This window comes from Eurosta solidaginis, chromosome 2 (assembly GCF_040869045.1).
Source record: "Eurosta solidaginis isolate ZX-2024a chromosome 2, ASM4086904v1, whole genome shotgun sequence".
Lineage (NCBI taxonomy): Eukaryota > Metazoa > Arthropoda > Insecta > Diptera > Tephritidae > Eurosta > Eurosta solidaginis.
Genome location: NC_090320.1, coordinates 38,422,330 through 38,443,633, shown reverse-complemented (window position 1 = coordinate 38,443,633; position 21,304 = coordinate 38,422,330). Strand labels below are relative to the sequence as shown.

Sequence of the window (21,304 nt, the reverse complement as noted above, 5' to 3'; positions counted from 1 at the left end):
AAGGTATATAATACTTTAAATTTTATGCGCGCTGATGACGTTAAGGTACCTAACACGGTAGAAGAAGCATTGTCTGGCGAATTAGCAGAAGAGTGGCTTAATGCAATACAGGTAGAGTATCGTGCGCTATTAAATAATGACACTTGGGATTTAATGGAACTTCCCAAAAACCAAAGCGTTGTGAAAAATAAGTGGGTATTCACTGTAAAGAGAAACACAGATGGTAGTGTTGAACGCTTTAAAGCTAGATTGGTTGCGAAGGGTTGTTCGCAAGTATATGGTGTTAATTACGATGAGACGTTTTCACCGGTTGTACGATATAGTACAATTAGATTAATTTTTGCACTTGCGGCAGAGTACGGTTTGCATTTACATCAAATGGATGTATCAACTGCTTACCTTAATAGTGAATTGTCTGAAGATATTTACATGGCGCAACCAGAAATGTTTGTTAATGAACATTTTCCAAACCATTGCTTAAAACTTAAGAAAGCTTTGTATGGACTCAAACAGTCCGGTAGGAAATGGAATATGAAACTAGATGTCATACTAAAGCGAAACGGTTTCAAGTCATGTGAAAGTGAACCGTGCGTATATGTTCAAAATATTGAGGGTCAAATTAATATTTTGGCAGTATATGTAGACGACTTATTGATTGCATGTTCAGATAGGCAAAATATGCAAGATATAAAGAACAAGATCTCGAATGCAATAAAGGTAGTAGACAAAGGTCAAGTTAAAAATTTTTTAAGTATGGAAGTCGATAGAAATGGCGAAACTGGAGCCATTGCAATAAACCAAAAAGGGCATATTAAAAAACTTCTGCGTGAATTTGGTATGGAAGATTGTCGACCGATTGCTATACCTTTGGACCCAGGTCATAGAGTGAACTGCGAAAAGAAAAATTGTAAGCGTGTAGATCAAAAGCAGTATCAGTCGCTTATAGGATCGCTTATGTACCTTGCGGTATGCACGCGACCAGATATATTACATTCTGTATGTAAACTAGCGCAACGTAATAAAGATCCACATACCGAACATTTAGCGGCAGGGAAGCGTATATTAAAATACCTATGTGCAACACAGGAAAAACAGTTGAAGTATCACAAAACTGGCAAGCAAATCGAATGTTTTGTTGATGCGGACTGGGGTGGAGATCCGACTGACCGGAAATCTTATACAGGATATGCAGTTATTCTAGCTGGAGGAGTATTCTCATATGAATCAAAGAAACAACAAACTGTAGCACTTAGTAGCACAGAGGCTGAGTACATGGCCATGACATTTGTAGTAAAAGAAGCTGTTTATTTAAAGCAGTTGTTACGAGAAATGAGAATTGATTGTCCACGTACAATCGTCGTTAACGGTGACAACCTGAGCGCAATGAATTTGGTAAAAAACCCTGTGTACCATTCTCGTAGCAAACACATTGATATTAAATATCACTACGTTAGAAATGCTTATCGTGATAGGAAAATCGATTTGAAATATTGTAGCAGCAGCAATATGGTCGCCGATATATTGCCAAAGAACTTGGCTAAACCTAGTCATGTAAAATTTTGTAATGAAATGGGTTTAAAATAACAATATTTTTTCATTGCATAAATATGTTCATTGAGGGGGCGTGTTGAAATACAACTCTGTTCACAATTCACATATTCATGCAACCTTGTAAGATGTCAAATTTGAATTCAACATCTTTAGCTTCTTCTCTTTGCTTTCAACAAATAAACTTCGTATTATATTTCGTGTTAAATAAAACTACTTTGTATTGAACTTAAACATGTGTATATTGATTTTACTTGGATCGGAGGAAACTTCCACAGTGTTAAGTACACTATAAACTTCAAAAGTTCAACACATCATTAATCAAACTCTACTTTTTTTATATGTACATACATATGTATATTATGCGAAAATTATAGCCAACTACAAAAACTGTAAAGCGGTAATAAATAAATTCCAATCCATATCAAAAAAATTGGTTAAAATCAGGTCTAGTATAAAATTCTTGCTACAATGCAGGAAATCTAAGCTTATTCCTAATTTTATAAGAAACTCTACTCAGTGTAAAAAATTATTTGTATTTGACCGATACACACACTCCGACATAAACAGCATTTTAGACAAACATACACAAAATTTTCATACAAAAATCTTAAATACACTTATCAAACACAAACACAACTTTTTGAAGATACAAAATCAGCGGTTAGAAAAAATAACAACAAAATTAAAAAAGCAACTGAGCCCAGATGACTTCATCACATTTATGGAATGTGAGGAGAATGTTACAAAAAAAGTATCATCAACATTAAAGGAGAATCAAATATCAAAATATGAGAAACTTCGAAGTGAACGCAATAATATTCTTACCAACAACAACCACGAAGATTGGTTTGTTAACAAAACAAAAGTGGACTTCCCACAAAACATTAAAGCGCTGTTGACAAAGGGACCGAAGTACGGGATATCAGTGGAAAACAAACGTTTTCCTCTTTTTCATTCATCGCCGATGGAGAGCATCTAATACAGACTCTCAATGAGAAGGAGAAACAAGAGGAGGCGCGTACCAAGTTTGCGCTATTATTAAAAGAGCACACAAAAACAATCAACCAAAGTGCAGTAGATCGTGCAATAATAGACACAGTGGGGCAAACGCGGAAATTTTTAAATCAAAATAAAAACATTAAAATCTTAACTTCTGACAAAGGAAATAAAACTGTAGCAATGGAAAAAGATGACTATGAAAATAAAATGACTAATATATTAAGCGACCTGACGACCTACAGAGTTCAAAGACAAGATCCCACATCGAAACTTCAAAGCAAAAATAATAGTCTGGTGGAAAAACTTTTTAAAATGGGAACTATTTCAAAAAAAAAAAATTTAAACTGTCCACAACTACTGCATTGCCTCCAAGGATATATGGTCTACCGAAAATACACAAAGAAGGAACCCCACTGAGACCAATATGCTCAGCCGTAGGATCACCTTCATATAGTTTATGCAAATTCATCACCAACATTTTAAGCAACATAACAGCGAACTCTGCATTTAATATCAAAAATACAATTGATTTTAAAGAGAGAATTAATAACACATTGATATGCGACGATGAAAAATTGCTTTCTTTCGATGTGGTCTCGCTGTTTCCGAGTATCCCAACACAGTTAGCACTCGAAATAATACAAAGTAAATGGCTGCAGATAAAAAACTACACGAAGATACCAAAACAAACATTTATGGAAATTGTAACATTCTGTATTGAAGAGAACCGTTATTTCAAGTTCAACGACCAGGTATACACACAACTAAAGGGAATGCCTATGGGATCCCCGTTGTCCCCAGTGATTACGGACATAATAATGGAAGAACTTTTAACGACCACAATAAAAAAACTAGCACAGCCACCGAGATTGCTAATAAAGTACGTTGATGATCTGTTCGCGATTGTCGCCGAAAAAGAAGTACATAACACACTCAACGCTCTCAACACTTTTCATAAAAACATTAAATTTACATTAGAAATAGAGGAAGATGGAAAACTACCGTATCTAGACTCCATTGTGATAAAAAGAGGAAATCAACTAAAGTTATCGTGGTATTAGAAGCAAATATTTTCAGGACGAATCATTAACTTCCACTCAAAACACCCGAAGTCAATGATAATGAACACAGCAATGTGCTGTATACAACTGATGCTGCGTATATCGGACGACACGTACCACAACGAAGTAATAAGAGAAGCGGAAAATATATTGAAGAGCAATGATTTCCCGAACAACATTAATAAAACATTAATTAAAAATGCAAAATCTAACAAAGGAAAACAAAAATCCGAAAAACCTACCATTTTTAGATCCGTAACATATATACCGCGGTTATCAGAACGACTTGCAAAGTCTGATTGCTATGACGGAGAAAAAGTTAAAATTGCACATAAACCTAACAACACATTAAGGTGTTTCTTTAACAAAACAAAAACAAAGATACCCGAAACCGAAAAAAGCAATGTCATATATAAAATCCCATGCGGCGGCAAAAACAACGAACCATGTAACAGCGTTTACGTAGGAACAACAAAATCAAAATTAAAAACCAGATTGTCGCAACACAAATCAGATTTAAAATATTGCCAACAGTCTAATAATCAAAAAACAGCACTAATGTCTCACTGTAACGTTCTCCTTTAAAGCTTTAATAGAATGAGTAAGTAGAGTGCTATTTCGTCTAACTACCCCAACCCTAAATGGCAACCCTACTCAAAAATGTCCCTATTGTAATGCGGAGTGAAATACCTTTCGTTTGATACCCATATCGGCATATCTCATGTAAATTTTTAAATTTCGAATAGGTGGCAACCTTGTGAATCATTCTGAGTGGCAACACCTAGGTAGAAAGTCTCAGAAGGTGATACATTATCTCTGTGCCAAATTTCATTTAAATCGGTTGAGCCGTTCCCGAGATCGTTCGACTATACAAACATACAAATATACAAAATTGCTCGTTTAAAGTTATAAGATAATCATAGTTACCATAGATTTTATATAGCTCGTATAAATTTAACATTTTCACTTTCTTTACCTTAATTGCAGATCGATGTCTGGGCAGCTGGTATTATATTATATATCCTGCTTTGTGGTTTTCCACCATTCGTTTCACCCGACAATCAACAAGAGCCACTATTCGATGCCATTATATCCGGTGTTTATGAATTTCCCGAACCCTATTGGTCCGATATTGGTGAGGGTGTGCGTGATCTAATTGCAAATATGTTACAATCGGATCCCGAAATACGTTTCACTAGCGAAGATATACTCGATCATTATTGGACATTGGGTGAATGTAATGAATATAGTAGCTGAATTTATTGCCTACAAAAATGTGAATGGGGGGGGGGAAAACAGACAAAACAACAAAACATTCGAACTACAAGCATACTTTAAGGGGCTTTAACTATATATGTATGTATGTAGTAGGCTCTAGCTGTTTGTTTTTTTTTTTTTTTGTTGACGTTAATATTACATATATAAGTTTTAGGTTTAGTATAGATACATACATACATACAACTGGGCAATGTATTAGTATATTGTATTTAATTGCTTAGAAAAGAATAGGAATTTAATTTGCGAATATTAATTTGCTTATGTATGTGTATGCGGAAAATTCAAAAAAGAAGACATTTTACAAAGGAAACAAACACCAACAGTGCGTAAGGCCGAGAGTGGAGTAAATGCAAACAAAAGGAACACAACTTATACACAGATTTGTGAGTTTGGTTAACGCTGCTGCAAAATATTGTTGTAAAAGGAAATTATTATTTTGTGTTTAATTTACTATCACATAATTTAAAGAATAGCAGCATTTAAACACTACATTAATACCGATATGCTTATATGTGACCCGGTCTATGAAAGGTGACTCAAAAAAAAAAACAACAGCTGTTAACAGATGTGAATTAGTATTATAGTACAAGCTTGCATACATGTAAAAACTCGCGCGCCTATATGTCTATAAACCATGGTTAGAAACGTCTTTGAACTAAATAAGAAAACAAAATTTTTTTGGCCAAATACGACTTGGAGAGTTATTTAATCGGTCCAACGCGTCGCTAACATTTCAATACCTTTTTGGTAGTACGAGTGTTGCTATTTATATTTTGAGCCTAATAATGAAAAGACAGTAATTTATTATCGAAAATGGCTTTATTGTTTTTCGAAGTATTCTTCATGATTATCAATACACTTTTGCATGCGTTCAAACCAATTTTCGTATCACTTTTTCCACTCCGATTGAGGTATTGAGGATTGAGCTTTTATCAAATTATGCGAGATCCAACGCGAACAAATTTTTTTTCGCAGTTAAATGTCCATGCAATATCTTATTGATGCTCGTCATAATAATGCCCAGGGATGCCTCAATGTCACGATAAGTCGTATGACGATCTTGCAATATAAGTTCGCGCACAGCGCCAATGTTTTGTTGCACAACAACTGATTTTGGACGATCTTCACGACTTTCATCCCTGAGCAAACTGCGGTCACGATGGAATTCGTTATACCAGCGTTTCACAGTGGCAAGGGTTGGGGCTTCATCACCAAAAGTGGAAGTAAGTTGTTCAAAGCAGTCCTGTTTTGATAATCCACGTCGAAAGTCGTAAAAAATCATCGCACGCAAATTTTCACGAGTTAATTCCTTTTTTTGCTGCTGAGATACAATTTTTAAGTTACTGTAAACAACACAAGTTGTGCTCAAATGTCAAAATTTTCTGAAGAATGTTATGCTTAAAAACACCAAACTATCAATTGAAAATGTCAGATGACGCCGGCAAACAATTAGTGTTGCCAAGGCTCAAAATATAATAGCAATCCTCGTATGATTTGTCAAGGCTCTCAAAATACGGCATGTGAAAGAGTGCATTGTCTTGGTCAAAGAGCAAACGCGGCTCTCATTTGGAAAAAAGCTTCCTCATACCCAAGTATTCGTGTAAAATATGATGCACGTGTTCTTTTGATATCTGTACAATGCCAGAAATCTCACTCAGTATCATTTTACGATCATTTCGAACAATTTTCAAGATTTTTTATATATTTTCTGGATTAAGTGAAACATTTGGACGACCAGCATACAAATAAAAAATGCGTGATTTTGGCGCAGCAGAGTACCCATAACATTTTTCAAAGCATTGCTGCGCTGTAATGATATTTTTTCCCATCAAAAGCAAAAAATTAAGACACAAAATTTGCATTGAAACCATATCCATGTTTCAAAAAATAACAAAAGGTGCTTCAGGGATTTAAGTGAAGCTTGTAAACAAATCAACAAACTGACATGAAATTTCGACAGCTGACATTTGAATGTTCATATTTTCTAAAAATTATGTCCATTTTATCATACTAGCGCCATCTTGGTTTTAGTTCAAAAGCTTTTATACCTACGTTTTATTATGAGGGCATCTGAACAAAAGTGATGTAGCAGCAGCCTAAACAAAAGATATTGCTTTTACCGCTCTTTAGGGCTCCGGTGACTAACAAGGAGATTGACTGAATTTTGTGTGTTAGTGCAGTCGGGTGGCTTCGTGAAGACACACGTATTTGTTGTCAGCTACACGTTGATGAAAATCAAAAATTTTTGATTTTTTCATTTGACGCTTGCTTATTTGATAGTCGCGGGGTGTGATTGACAAAACAGCTGTGTTGTATTTAGTTTGTGTTGACATTCAAAATGAACAAATCATTAAAATTTATTGCAAATTATCAATGTATTACGTTTTGCGTAGAAGCTTTTCATCCACAATTTCTTTTTATCACTCTTTTTCCTTTTCTTTTTATTTAATAAAACTGCTGTAGTTACAAGTAAAAAAAAAATCATCATCCGATGACGACATATTCACGTCCGAACGCTACGGTTTCTCAATACAAATGTTGATTGATGTCTTTTTATTTGATAGTCGCGGGGCAACCGTCAACCGCCCGACACGCACACATACAAAAATTCAGTCAATCTCGTTGTTAGTCGCCGGAGCCCTTTTGGTTACTACTGTGCTATTTAAATTCATATGCAGAAATAATACTTTAAGCACCATTTTCCGTTTATGGATACTATTTGTTGACTTCACTATTGTATAAAATTTTGTGGTTACACCAATTTGCTCCGATATCCTCATTAGAGATGAAACGATACTAGTAAATACAACTAGGTATCGATACTTTGATCCGATAACATGAACATTTTTTGCTGTTTTTTTTTTTTTTTTGACAGCTTTAAAACCGCGGGCGCGGTTGAAAAAAAAAATAACTGAGGGTGGCAAAAAGTTGAGATATTGTTAACTTAAGGCGAATTTATATAAACGCTTTGCTTCGCTTTGACAATTTGACAGCGCCATAAGCCAACAATAAAACGCATTACTGCTTTGAATCGGCCATCGAGTTTATGTTGCGCCATAGCCACGAACCATTCTATGTAAATCCGGCGTAAGTTCGCCTTTATGCGAAGCAATGCAGCAGGAAATTTGTGTAAGTTCGCCCAATGTGTGCTCAACAAAAAAACTTGAAAAATAACAACCTTCCATTGTTAGTCACAAATATTTCTTGACAGAAGTTACATTTTTTATTACCGCCTACGAGTTATTGATACCGAGGCCAGAATGCATATTTTAACGCTTGCCTTACATTTATGGACGTGCTTATGTATTACAAAAAAAGATCGATATAAGTAAGAATCGGTACTTTCGGTCCGATACTTAATAGGTATCAATGATTTTTTTCGATGCTTCTTTCAAGTATAGGTATCGATACCTTCATGGTATCGTTTCATCCCTAGTCCTCATAACGCTTCATAAGACTATATGTCAAAAGCAAAGTTGTTCTGCGTATTTGACCATACGATCATTTGTTTTTAATTGAGCCATAAGTAGAAAAGTAGTTTTTCCGTTTTTCGAAGTTAGTCTCCAAAACTTAGGTAACTTAAAGCTCTCTTATTGGAAATTTAATATTTCCAATTTGTTTTTTTTTATTATTTAAGTACGTATCACAAGAACTAAAAAGTAAAAATATGAGCGTGATTCGCTTATTTCTAGCGATTGTATATAACGGTATACCAGAAAAGGCAATTCGGTTTATCCCGGTAACAATTGATATCGCAGTGATTAATTCTTATTTTCAAATGTTTTTTCTCCATCACTGAGTTTATTTAAAGTGATTTACTGCCTAAGGTTGTTTCAAAACTGTTATTTTGCGACCGAAAGAGGTTTCGCGAATGATAAATCCCTCATCTGCTATTACAATTAACATAATTTAAACTTAACATAAGGATCTGTAAATAATTGTTATTCTTCAAAATTTCTACCAGAAAAACCATACTATGTCCCGATTTTATTTTATTATTATTTTTTTTTTTGCCATTCAGGGCCTATTTTCACGCGTAATTTTAGGTTTTTTCTGGACTGTAAAGGGATAATTTTGGGATCATTCCGAAACAATTTTGAGATCACTTTGGGATTGTGTTAGGCATTATTTCGAGGTCAATTTGGGATTGTGCTAAGGAACATTTCGAATTTATTTGCACGACTATTTCTGATTTATTTCGGAATTATTGCGGAACGACTTTGACATTATTATGGAATTTCAAAGCAATTCCGGCTTCATTTTGATACTATTTTGGAATCAATTAGCAGGGTTCGGAAAATTTCATTTAGTTATTGTGCTTAAATATCGATTTGTTATGTGTTATCAAATAAAATATCGAAAAAATATTGATTTGTTATCGAAAAAATAAACCCTCCCCCGCCCCCTTTTTGCAAGTGTAGATCGCAGTAAGTCGTAGACAGCTGAACGATAATCGACTATTTTCATAATGGACAATGAGTATGTTATATACATATGTACATCGAGAAGTGAAACTAGTTTCGAAATCTGTTTCAAATGAGCTAACTATTTATAAAAGTCCACACATTAAGCGATTAATTTGCACAAAAACCAAATTAAATGAAAAGGATTGGAACGGCAAATAGTCGATTATATTCCGATCGACGCTGGCAATAGGGGGCATCGACTTGGAGAAAAAATTGATTTGTTATCGAAAATAATTGATTTTTTAGGGAAAATGGTCAAAAAGAAAACAATTTTTATCGATAAATTGTCTAACAAAACGATATATTTTCGATAGCGAGTCGATTGTTTTTCGATTACAAATGCTTTTGTTTTCTTTGCCTTCTCTATCTTTTCTCTCCTTCAAGCATCAAAAAATGCATGCCGTTTTGCGCAAGCACATACATAAGTAAATAATTCACATCTTAGAAGAACGTGATTTATATTTTTTCGATAATCGGTTTTCCTTTATCACTGAACATTCACTTTATTTTGCTTGCAAAACGCTCATTCTCCGCGAGAAACCGAAGCAATACCCGTATTAAACAGTTATTTGTAGAGTGGTCATTAAATAACTGTTTTTGTTTAAAATATCGGGCTCGAAAGTTGTTATTTGCGATCTCTGCTTTTTTTCATTTTGCATAGAAGTATTTTTTTACTTGTAAGTTTATATAACAATTGTTCGAAAAAATAACAGGTCATAATTTGTGAATACCTAGCTATCATTTAAACTTGAAAACCACGGCGAATTTATACAAGTCAAGGCAAATCTACACCAGTTGATGGCAAAGCGAACTCAACCAATTCGCCATGCAGAAGAATGTCAGGTCAAAACAAAATTTGCACTGATTTAGATTCACTGGCATAATGTTTTACAAAGCGTTGTATAGAAAATAATCAAGAAGAAGACATTAGCTGATGGGATAAAAACAGCCTGTTATTCAATTCGCCTTGATACAAGTTGATGGCAAAGCGAATTCAATCCAATTCGTGCAGAATAATGTCAAATGAAAAATAAAACTGACAGCTTGCTGTTCCAAGGCGTTGCTTGGTTGGATATTATGTAGAAGAAGCCATCAGCTGATGAGATATCACCAGCTGTTACCGAATTCGCTTTGCTTGTAAACTATGCAATAAATAAATAAAAATATAAAACGAAGGTGCCAATTCTGAACTTCGAAAGCCCATACCTATATTTGGGAATCTAACTTATGCAAACGGTGAAATTACTATTTTCCTTATGTCTCAAACGCCTCAAAAAAATTGTTTTGATTCAATACCCAGTCGGGTGGCTGAACAATGTAATTATATTGTTATGGAAGGCATTGCTAAAGTATGTATGTATTTTATTATTTATAAAACTATAGTATTCATAATTTATTGCTTAATTATCATACATACATATTAAATTAAAAGCAAAAACCACATTAATGAAAGTTCTGATAAAATTGTTAGGTACACTCATTATTATTAAAAAAAAAGAATATTTTTTATTTAAAAAAAATTCAGTTTTAAAAAAATTGAAGCCTGACCAGCCAAGCAATTCATAAGCAAAATTTAGAATTGTAAGCACTCGAAACAAAACAAAAACCGTAATATTATTGAAAATTGTTTTAAAAAAAACAGCTGTTAATTTGTGTATATTTATGTATATTTTTTTATAATATGAATATTTTTTTTTATAAAAATTCTTTATTAACTATGTTTTTATTTTGTGCAGCCATTTAATCTGTTCTGGAGAAGCTCGGCCTAAAATCTCTTCGGAGCTTAACGCGCCTTGCATTTCTATTTATTTATAAATTTTATTTAATCTGTTATTTATTGTCAGTTTACATTTGTCTCTAAAAAAAATGTTTATATACATATATATTTATATTCTTGTGTACTATTTTCTACTTAAAAAAATGTTTACTATTAGTGCTATTTCGTCGCTATATAAACGTTTTTAGAAACATAAAAAATGTATATTTATATTTTTATTTTATGTTTTGTTCTTATTTTATATGCAAAACAAAAAGAAAACAATATTATTAAAAAAACAAAAACAATGTCCCTTAAAATGCTATATATACCTACTTACATATATTAGAGTTTTATATGCATATATAATTTTGTATTAATTATACTATTAAATAATAATTTAAAATAAAATATGTAATTGTATTAATTAAAACCCTTTCTTCCATTCTTTTAGCCACCACTGTACCTATTGAACTATTGCTGTTGTTAGCAAAACAAAGTACTTCCGGTAATAGTCTACAACTGCGTTCGACTTCTAATACGTGACCAAAAATGTCGGGAGAGATGCCAAAAGACGCGTTTTGACCTGAGTATCAATAATCCGAAGGTGAAAAAAAAAATATACATCTTTAATAAGACGAGCCGGACCCGTGCGCATCTTGCGCGACCAATATAAAAGTCTCTTATCAAATATCAACAGAAATGAGCTGTTCTATCAATGAATTAAACATACAACTTGCGCTGCCATCTAGCGTATGGTAGCAACTGCCGGTAATGCAGTGCAAATATTCACAATAATGCCCTAGTACAAATCGAAGATTGGAGTCTAAGTGCTTTTTTCCCAGTCCGCAAGAAAGAGTATTCTGGAAACTGTGCCAACTGTCGCGGAACCAGCCTTCTTAGTATCGCATATAAGGCTTTATCAAGCGTATTGGGCGAAAGATTGAAGCCCACCGTGATGCGGCTAATTGCACCTTATCGGTGCGGCTTCAGACCTGGTAAATCTACCATCGAACATATTTTCACTAAGCGCCAAATCTTTGAAAACCCGCGAAAAAGAACTGCACACATGACCCCTTCTTCCACTGAAAAGCCGCCTTCGACAGCACGAAAAGGAGCTGCCTATATGCCAACGCAAAACACATACGACTGCAAAATCTGTCGTTAGCAATACCAGCAGCTCAGTCAGAATTGGGAAGTACCTCTCCGAGCCGTTCGAAACTAAATGAGATTTTAGACGGGTTGATCCCCTATCGTGCGATTTCTTTAGTTTGATGCTGGAAAAAATTGTATGTACTAGCTGCAGAACTTAAACGCTTTGGATCGAAATTCTATGAGTGCTTCTAATTACGGGCGTAAAATGACGACATTGACATCATCGAACTGAACAACAGCGCCGTAAGTGCTGCTTACTCCAAACTGGAAACAGAGGCGAAAAAGATTTGTTTGATGATGAATGAGGACAAAAGTACCTGTTGTCATCGAGCAAAGAGTTGGCGCACTCTTGCCAATAAAGGCAACTTTGAACTAGGTAGGCAATTGAAAAGTGAAGTACGCTCTCGGCAAATGAAATTCATGCCACTTATCGTAGCTGTCCTGCTATATGGCATACCTGCAGCAGCATGACAACATCGGATGAAGCGGGCATGCGAGTGTGCGATCGAAAATCTCTTGGAAAAATTTACGGTCCTGTACGCGTTGGCAACGCTGAATACCGAAAAAGATTTAATGATAAGCTGTACGAGCTTTACGCAGATATCAATTTAGTCCAGCGAATTAAAACCCAGCGGCTACGCTGGCTAATGGTATGCAAATGAAACAAGCTATGTTTATCGGAACGCGCCTATGGAAGTAGAAAAAGAGGATGGTTCCCACTCCGCTGGAACGACCAGATAGAACACGATTTAAATTCCCTTGACGAAGAAGCGACTGGCGCGAGTTCTAGCCGGCCAACTCCGTTTCAACGGTTAAGTGCCAATTAAATAAGTTTGTGTCACACACACACATACACTTTTATGCAGAAATTTGTTCTGCGCGAATATAAATTTGATGTACACAACGGTATTGGACGCACGCAGGTAAATGTTTTCTAAACGTGGAAGATTTTTTAAGCAAAAATACTATGAATCCTACGGAGCGGTCCGTGGACAATTTTTCGGTATTATGTGAATATCTTTTGATGGAAGCAAACATTTGTTTCCATCTTCGTATTACTGGTATTGAAGATAAAACGCGTCTTTTGACATCTCTTCCGACGTTTTTAGACGCGTTGACGTGATTACCAAAATTTTGTGAAAATTTAAAAACTTTAAATTGGTTTTCAATATATATATTTTTTTTTAATTTTCAGTAAATTTTTTATTATTACTAATCTAAAACTTTCCTAAGTTCTTTGTTTTTATTTCACTCAGTGTGGCACTTTTTAGTGTTGGGTTGGATACATACATATTGTAACGAATTTACTTGCAAATCCTCTTATTTGCAATCCTCTGCTAAGTTCGAATCACTAAACTGTTGAATAAATAACTCCAATATTGAATAATGGAAAAATAGCCTTTATTAAAGTACTTCACAATGACACTTATACTGTTTTCACACAGACGGCTTATTGAATAATAAAGGCAGTTTTCTACATTAAGACGCTTATTGAGCTCAATCTTCCCTACAAAATTCGAATCTATTATTATTTCATTAGTAGCTAATCGAATGCCTAATGAAGTCAAAAGCACAATGCAACTCTGTTGGCAGCGTTCCGCTTCTGTTTCCGCTTCTTAGTTTTCAAAGCAAATCTCATTGTCTGCATGGCGGAACGATACAAGGTGGCCGCATCGAGCAGCTGATTATAACCTTTTTTATTTGATTTGATACATCAACTACCGGCGCAGTACGATTTTGACATTTGTCCATGGAATTTTGTTTGTTTGTAGGTATGTCACCATGCTCCCACCTTGTATCGTTCCGCCATGATTGTCTGTCTCATCCTTCATACTAATCGAGCAGTTACTTCTGTGTGAAAGCAAAAAATTTACGATTTCATTAGCAGGTGAAATGAGATCATTAAGTTTCTGTTATACTTTGCTACTCGCAGGCTTAATAACCAAACTGATTGATAATTCAAATTGAACTCTACTATTGGCCGCCAGATCGCGTGCTTAATCAATAAATGATTGATTGCTCAACTCAAACTGAATTACTTCTTACTCGCCTGCCCCGCTTTTATAGTTTACGCTGCATACTTCTAGGCTCTTCGATATCCAGAACTTACTAGTTATTTTTGGCTACAAAATCGCCAGCCACAACTACGTGCACAAATTATTGCTCTCTCTTGTGACAACTCAGATAAGATATATGCATGTGTTTGTGCATTGCCGCTCCGCTACTCGTATACGTACATATGTGTAGACGCAATTATTTGTTCGTTTATGTAGATACATAATGACTGAATTATTGATGTGAATGTTTGTAGTTTACAGTATCTCGCGCATACATAGGCGTATAAGTAAATGCATCTGTGTGTGACATCTTTCGGCTGCCTTATATATGTGTATACATGATTTGATTATTGACGTAAATACTGCTTATCGTGGCCTTGGCATCGCCTTAGTGATGGTATAACTTAGTGATGTTAATATCCGTGACACTGCCCTCCACCTAAGTCTGATCGTCCCGATCAGACAAATCTCTCGATCTAAACGCTGCTAATCTCTCCAAATGAACCACTTTCATTTTGGTTAGTGGTTTGGTAGTGGTTTGTATGCGGTACACTACATCGTTGATCCGTTTTACAACTTTGTATGGACCTTCCCAGTTACACTGCAATTTTGGGGACAAACCTTTTTTTCGTTGTGAGTTGTATAGCAGCACCAAATCTCCTTCCTGAAACCCTTCCGAATTAATTGCTTTATCGTACCTTGCTTTCATCTTGTCACTCATAATCTTTGCTCGTTGCCTTACCAGATTGTGTATCTCTCTGAGCTCTTCTTCCAAGACACCAGTGGATTTCTTGACATTCCTCTCCGCATCGACATCTATCCCATACTTCAAATCAGCTGGCAGTCGAAGGTCATTGCCAAAAATTACCTTTGCGGGAGTTTGGCCCGTTGTGTCATGTACTGCCGATCGGTAGGCCATCAAGAATAATGATATGTGTGTATCCCAGTCCTTATGGTACTTGTCTACTACTTTCCTTAAATGCTCCTCCAATGTTCTATTGAAACGTTCCACCATACCATCGGACTGAGGATGCAATGCAGTTGTCCGTGTTTTCCGAATTCCCAACTTCTTGCACATTTCTTGGAACACAGCTGATTCAAAATTCCTGCCTTGGTCAGAATGTAACTCCATTGGTACACCATACCTTGCAACCCATTCGTTTTTAACCACTTCTGCTACTGTTTCTGCTTCTTGGTTTGGGATTGGGTATACCTCTGGCCATTTACTGAAATAATCCATAACCACCAATACGTATTTGTTTCCGCGGTTGCTAGTAGGAAATGGACCTGCGACATCCATGGCGATCCTTTCAAATGGTGCACCTGAAATATATTGCTTCATCTGGCCATGACTTCGGGTTTTGGGCCCTTTCGCTCTTTTGCATACCTCGCAATTGGCAATCCACTCGGTGACCGACTGTCGGCAACCAACCCAATAGAAGCTCTGCTTAATTTTCTCGAGTGTCTTCGTGATTCCAAGATGACCTCCCCTTGGACCATTGTGCAGCTCGCTGAGCACGTCAGGAATCCTCTTTCTGGGAACAACTATCAGTTTCTTCTTGCATTGACCATCCTCACTCTCCCATACTCGATGCAAGCAACCGGATATCAATTCTAAACTGTTCCACTGTGCACAATATGACTTCGCAATGGAACTCTCTGCTGACATCTCCTCTCTGCTTGGTCTTTCGTTTCGTTCGAGCCCTTGCATAACATGTGACAGATCTGTATCTTCTAGCTGACACTTTCTTAGTTGTTCCTTGTCCCATTCATCCGTACACGTTATAGTCATTAGCCGGACATCTATAATGTCTTCTTTACCCTCGGCCTTTGAGCAGTGCTTGCATTCCAGACTACATGGTCTTCGTGACATTGCATCAGCATTTCCATGGGTACAACCTTTTCGATGCTCATTGGAAAAGTCATAGCTTTGTAGTCGCTCGATCCACCGTGCCAATTGTCCTTCCGGATTACGGAACTGCAGAAGCCATTTCAACGCTGCGTGATCTGTCCTGACACGGAATCGCTGGCCGTAGAGGTATTTGTGAAAATGTTTAATGCACTCTACCAATGCTAACAGCTCTCTCCGTGTAACGCAATAGTTCCTCTCTGGTTTTCCAATTGAACGGCTGTAATATGCAACTACCTTCTCTTGTCCATCGACCAGTTGTGATAAAACGCCTCCTATAGCATATCCGCTCGCATCTGTATCTAGAATAAAAGTTGCTCCTGGAATCGGGTATGCCAACATTGGGGCAGTGCACAACCGCTCTTTCAATGTTTGGAAAGCTACTTCTTGCTCCTTCTTCCATTCAAAAGCTTTATTTTTTCTTGTTAGCTCATGGAGACGCTGGCAAAATTTGGTACAAATCGGCGGTAATATGTGCACAGCCCAAGGAAACTTCTCAATTCATGCAGATTCTGTGGTCTTGGCCAATCCTTTACTGTCTCTATCTTTTCATTCGCTGTACAGACACCTTCTGTCGTTACTTTGTGGCCCAAATAATTTACTTCCTTTTTAAACAGCGTACACTTTTTGGGACTTAACTTCAGACCAGCGCCAGCTATTCTCTGGAAAACTTCCTCAAAGTTCTTAAGATGTTCATCAAAACTCTTGCCCAATACGATGATGTCGTCCAGGTACACCAAGCATGTTTTCCAATGTAGTCCTTTCAGTACCTGGTCCATGAGTCTCTCAAAAGTAGCTGGTGCATTACAAAGTCCAAAAGGCATCACTGTAAATTGCCAAAGACCATCACCGACACTGAAGGCTGTTTTCTCTTTATCTTCCTCCTTCACCTCAACTTGCTAGTAGCCGCTTTTCAAGTCCAGTGTGGAAAACCATTTCATACCAGATAGCGAGTCCACAGTGTCGTCAATTCTTGGTAACGGGTAGCTATCCTTTTTCGTAACGTCATTCAACTTCCGGTAGTCCACGCAAAACCTCATTTTTCCATCCTTCCTCTTTACAAGTACTACCGGTGAGCTCCGTGGACTAGCTGATGGTTCGATGACGCCGCTGTCACTCATTTCTTGTATGATTTGACTCACAACTTCCCGCTTCGCCAGTGGAACACTACGTGGAGCTTGACGGATCGGCCTTACATCTCCAGTGTCAATTTGATGTTTCACAACATTGGTGCGGCCTGGTTTGGAACCATCCTGGTCAAATATGTTCGCGTATTTTATGAGCAGTTGTTTTGCCTTACCCTGATATGCTTCCTCTAGCCCATGCGTCCATGCCGTGATATCATTTGAAAGATCAGTATTTCCAGATGAAACGTGTTCCTGGAGCTGTTCACAGTTAATAACTACTTCGGCCCCTTGGCATCTTCCCAAAATAGCTCCTTTGGTCAAATTGAATGGTGACTTGAACTCATTGAGTACTCTTACCGGAATACGTCCATCTTGTTTTGTCATAGCCAGGGTTTTTCCTACAAGTATGTTCAGTGCTGATTTATTTGCTGCTTCGACAACCCACAATTTGTTTGTCCCACAATCTCCATCAATCTTTGCCCAGATGACTGCTTCTGATTTTGGTGGTATTTGCTGACTCTCTTCCACCAGCACTCGTTTTCTGCTGTAGCCTCTCTCGTAGCCGAAATTAAGTGGCATATCCATGTTCTTATATCGTATCGTCTTGCTTTGCATATCGATTTTGATGCCTTGGTTGATTAAGAAGTCCACTCCAATTATGATTTCATCAACAATACCTGCCACTATAAAATTGTGTAGTACCGTGACGTTCCCAATTGCTACTTCACATTCTACTTCTCCAATTACCTTGGTGTCTTCTCCAGTGGCTGTACGCAATATTGCTCCATGCAATGGTCTTATCTTCTTGTTCACTAAATCCGCTCGAATGATGGAATGAGATGCACCCGTATCTACAGTCAGTAAACGTTCCTTTCCATCCACATGTCCTCCGACAGTAAGATTGCTCGACCTTCTTCCAATTGTGAGATAGAGATTATGGGGCATTCAATTGAGGGAGTCAGCTGTCGCCCCTTGCTGCTGACTCGCTTTAGTTTAACGATTGATTTGTCTTGGAGATTTGCTCATCTCCTTCTGCTCTGCGTTTACGACCACCCACATTGTTGGAACTGTTAGGGTTGGTGTTGCAATAACGCGCAATATGCCCTGGCTTTCCACACTTAAATCATTTGACTGCATCATTATTCTTCTGCTGCGTACCCTTCAATGCTTCCAAAATTGCGTCTACCCAGTCTGGCTTTTCCACTTCCACTCGATGAGCTTTGTACGCTGGCTTACTCAAAAGTGAGGCTGTTTCCTGAGTCAGTGCATGCGATACCGTTTCAGCAAACGTTAGTTTTGGATTCGCATATGTAGTCCGCTTCGTTTCCACATCTCGTATGCCATTTATGAAGCTCTGGATTTTTACCCTTTCAGTGTATTCTACGGGTGCGTCCGCATTTGCAAGATGAGCCAATCTTTCAATATCTGAAGCAAACTCCTGCAATGTCTCATTTCCTTTTTGGTAGCGGTTTTGCAACTCAATTTGGAATATCTGTTTCCTATGCTCGCTTCCGTAACGTCTCTCTAAAGCGCTCATCAATGTTTCGTAGTGGTTCCGCTCGTACTCTGGGATGGTCTGTAAGATTTCCCCGGCAGGCCCTTTCAGTGCCACGAACAGAGCTGCAACTTTATCTTCAGCATTCCATTGGTTCACTGCTGCGGTCTTCTCAAACTGTAGCTTAAAGACCTTGAAAGGAACAGAACCGTCAAAGGATGGTGTTTTTACCTTTGGATTACTAGTTGAAACTGCTGGGCGATTTAGTTGCAACTGCTCGATACGTCCTCTCAAAGCATCCACCTCGGCCTCGATTTTTTCTTCAAACTGTAAAATTTGTATCTTGCGCCTCCAACTTCGAGGAAATACGTCCTTCTTGCTCTTCCAGTTGGGCAGAGATCTGCGATGATATCTGTGCTGAAATTTGAGCCGACATTTCGGATATCCGTGCCTCTTGTGCTTCCATCTTCGATGTAATCTGTGTCGACATTTCTGACATACGCGTTTTCTGTTCTTCTAGTTGTGTTTCCATCTTAGATGTTATATCTGTCTTTTGCGATTCTAGTTGTGATGCCATATATGTCTTCTGCTCTTCCAGTTGAGATGACACTGTCGATGTTTGAGCAGATATTGCAGCTAAAATCATGTTCAAGTCTGTGCTGGTAACCGTCTGCGATGTTTCGTTTTTCTCTTCAATTTTTGTTGTCTCCTCGCTATCAAGATGAAAGACATACTCTTCCACATCAATTCCTTCTGCTTCCATTGCCTCTCGTAGCCGTGCGTGAAGTTCAAGTTTAACGCCGCTTGTATTCAATCCACGGTTCTCCAACTCCTTTTTTAGTTGCTGGATCTTCAATTCACTAAACTTTGCCATGTCCTTGTTGTCCTCTGGAATTTATTCAACAATTCCTCTTCTGACACCAATTGTAACGAATTTACTTGCAAATCCTCTTATTTGCAATCCTCTGCTAAGTTCGAATCACTAAACTGTTGAATAAATAACTCCCATATTGAATAATGGAAAAATAGCTTTTATTAAAGTACTTCACAATGACACTTATAGTTTGCTACAAGCAGGCTTAATAACCAAACTGATTGATAACTCAAATTGAACTCTACTATTGGCCGCCAGATCGCGTGCTTAATCAATAACTGATTGATTGCTCAACTCAAACTGAATTACTTCTTACTCGCCTGCCCCGCTTTTATAGTTTACGCTGCATACTTCTAGGCTCTTCGATTTCCAGAACTTACTAGTTATTTTCGGCTACAAAATCGCCAGCCACAACTACGTGCGCAAATTATTGCTCTCTCTTGTGACAACTCAGATAAGATATATGCATGTGTTTGTGCATTGCCGCTCCGCTGCTCGTATACGCACATATGTGTAGACGCAATTATTTATTCGTTTATGTAGATCCATAAACATATCCGTGACAATATATATGTATGTAGATACTGAAGATTTCGCTACGACCATGGGGCTCTTTAGATTTTTTAATTTTTTTTTTTTTTTCAGACAGTTGTGGTTTTTCATTAATATACTAAAATTTGTTTCAATTTTGATCTTGTTTTTTGGTGTATTTAATTTTTTTTTTTTGTATAAGATGAAATGAGAGATGTTAAAATCTGTAAAACTTTTGAAAAGATGAAACTTGGTTGAAAAAAAATTTTAATTAAAAAAACTTACCAAAGCTTTGACCGTACTGTTTTTGTTTCTTTTAATATGTATATATATTGTCACGGATATTAACATCACTAAGTTATACCATCACTAAGGCGATGCCAAGGCCACGATAAGCAGTATTTACGTCAATAATCAAATCATGTATACACATATATAAGGCAGCCGAAAGATGTCACACACAGATGCATTTACTTATACGCCTATGTATGCGCGAGAGACTGTAAACTACAAACATTCACATCAATAATTCAATCATTATGTATCTACATAAACGAATAAATAATTGCGTCTACACATATGTACGTATACGAGCATCGGAGCGGCAATGCACAAACACATCTGAATTGTCACAAGAGAGAGCAATAATTTGTGCACGTAGTTGTGGCTGGCGATTTTGTAGCCGAACTAACTAGTAACTTCTGGAAATCGAAGAGCCTAGAAGTATGCAGCGTAAACTATAAAAGCGGGGCAGGCGAGTAAGAAGTAATTCAGTTTGATTTGAGTTGTCAAGCAGTTTGATTAAGACGATATCTAGCGAGCAATAGCAGTGTTATTTTGAATAGTAGAGTTTCATTGAGCTATCAATCAGTGTGGTTATTAAGCAAGCTATTCGTTGCACAGTTTGTTATTGTGAAGTACTTTAATAAAGGCCATTTTGCATTATTACAAATTGGAGTTATTTATTCAACAGTTTAGTGATTCGAACTTAGCAGAGGATTGCAAATAAGAGGATTTGCAAGCAAATTCGTTACAATTGGTGTCA

At 36.9% G+C, this 21,304-nt stretch overlaps 1 protein-coding gene across 10 annotated transcripts in view; it reads left to right on the top strand.

Moving 5' to 3' along the window:
- The window catches only part of LOC137239588 (serine/threonine-protein kinase GL21140), a 220,056-nt gene extending 215,156 nt beyond the window's left edge, over positions 1–4,900 (top strand). For all 10 annotated transcript variants that reach the window (XM_067765049.1, XM_067765046.1, XM_067765048.1 and 7 more), the window contains one exon: positions 4,599–4,900. In XM_067765049.1, the coding sequence (XP_067621150.1) occupies positions 4,599–4,868 (270 nt within the window). In that variant the 3' untranslated portion in view covers positions 4,869–4,900. The remainder of the gene's footprint in view (positions 1–4,598) is intronic.
- Positions 4,901–21,304: the final 16,404 nt, after the last annotated feature.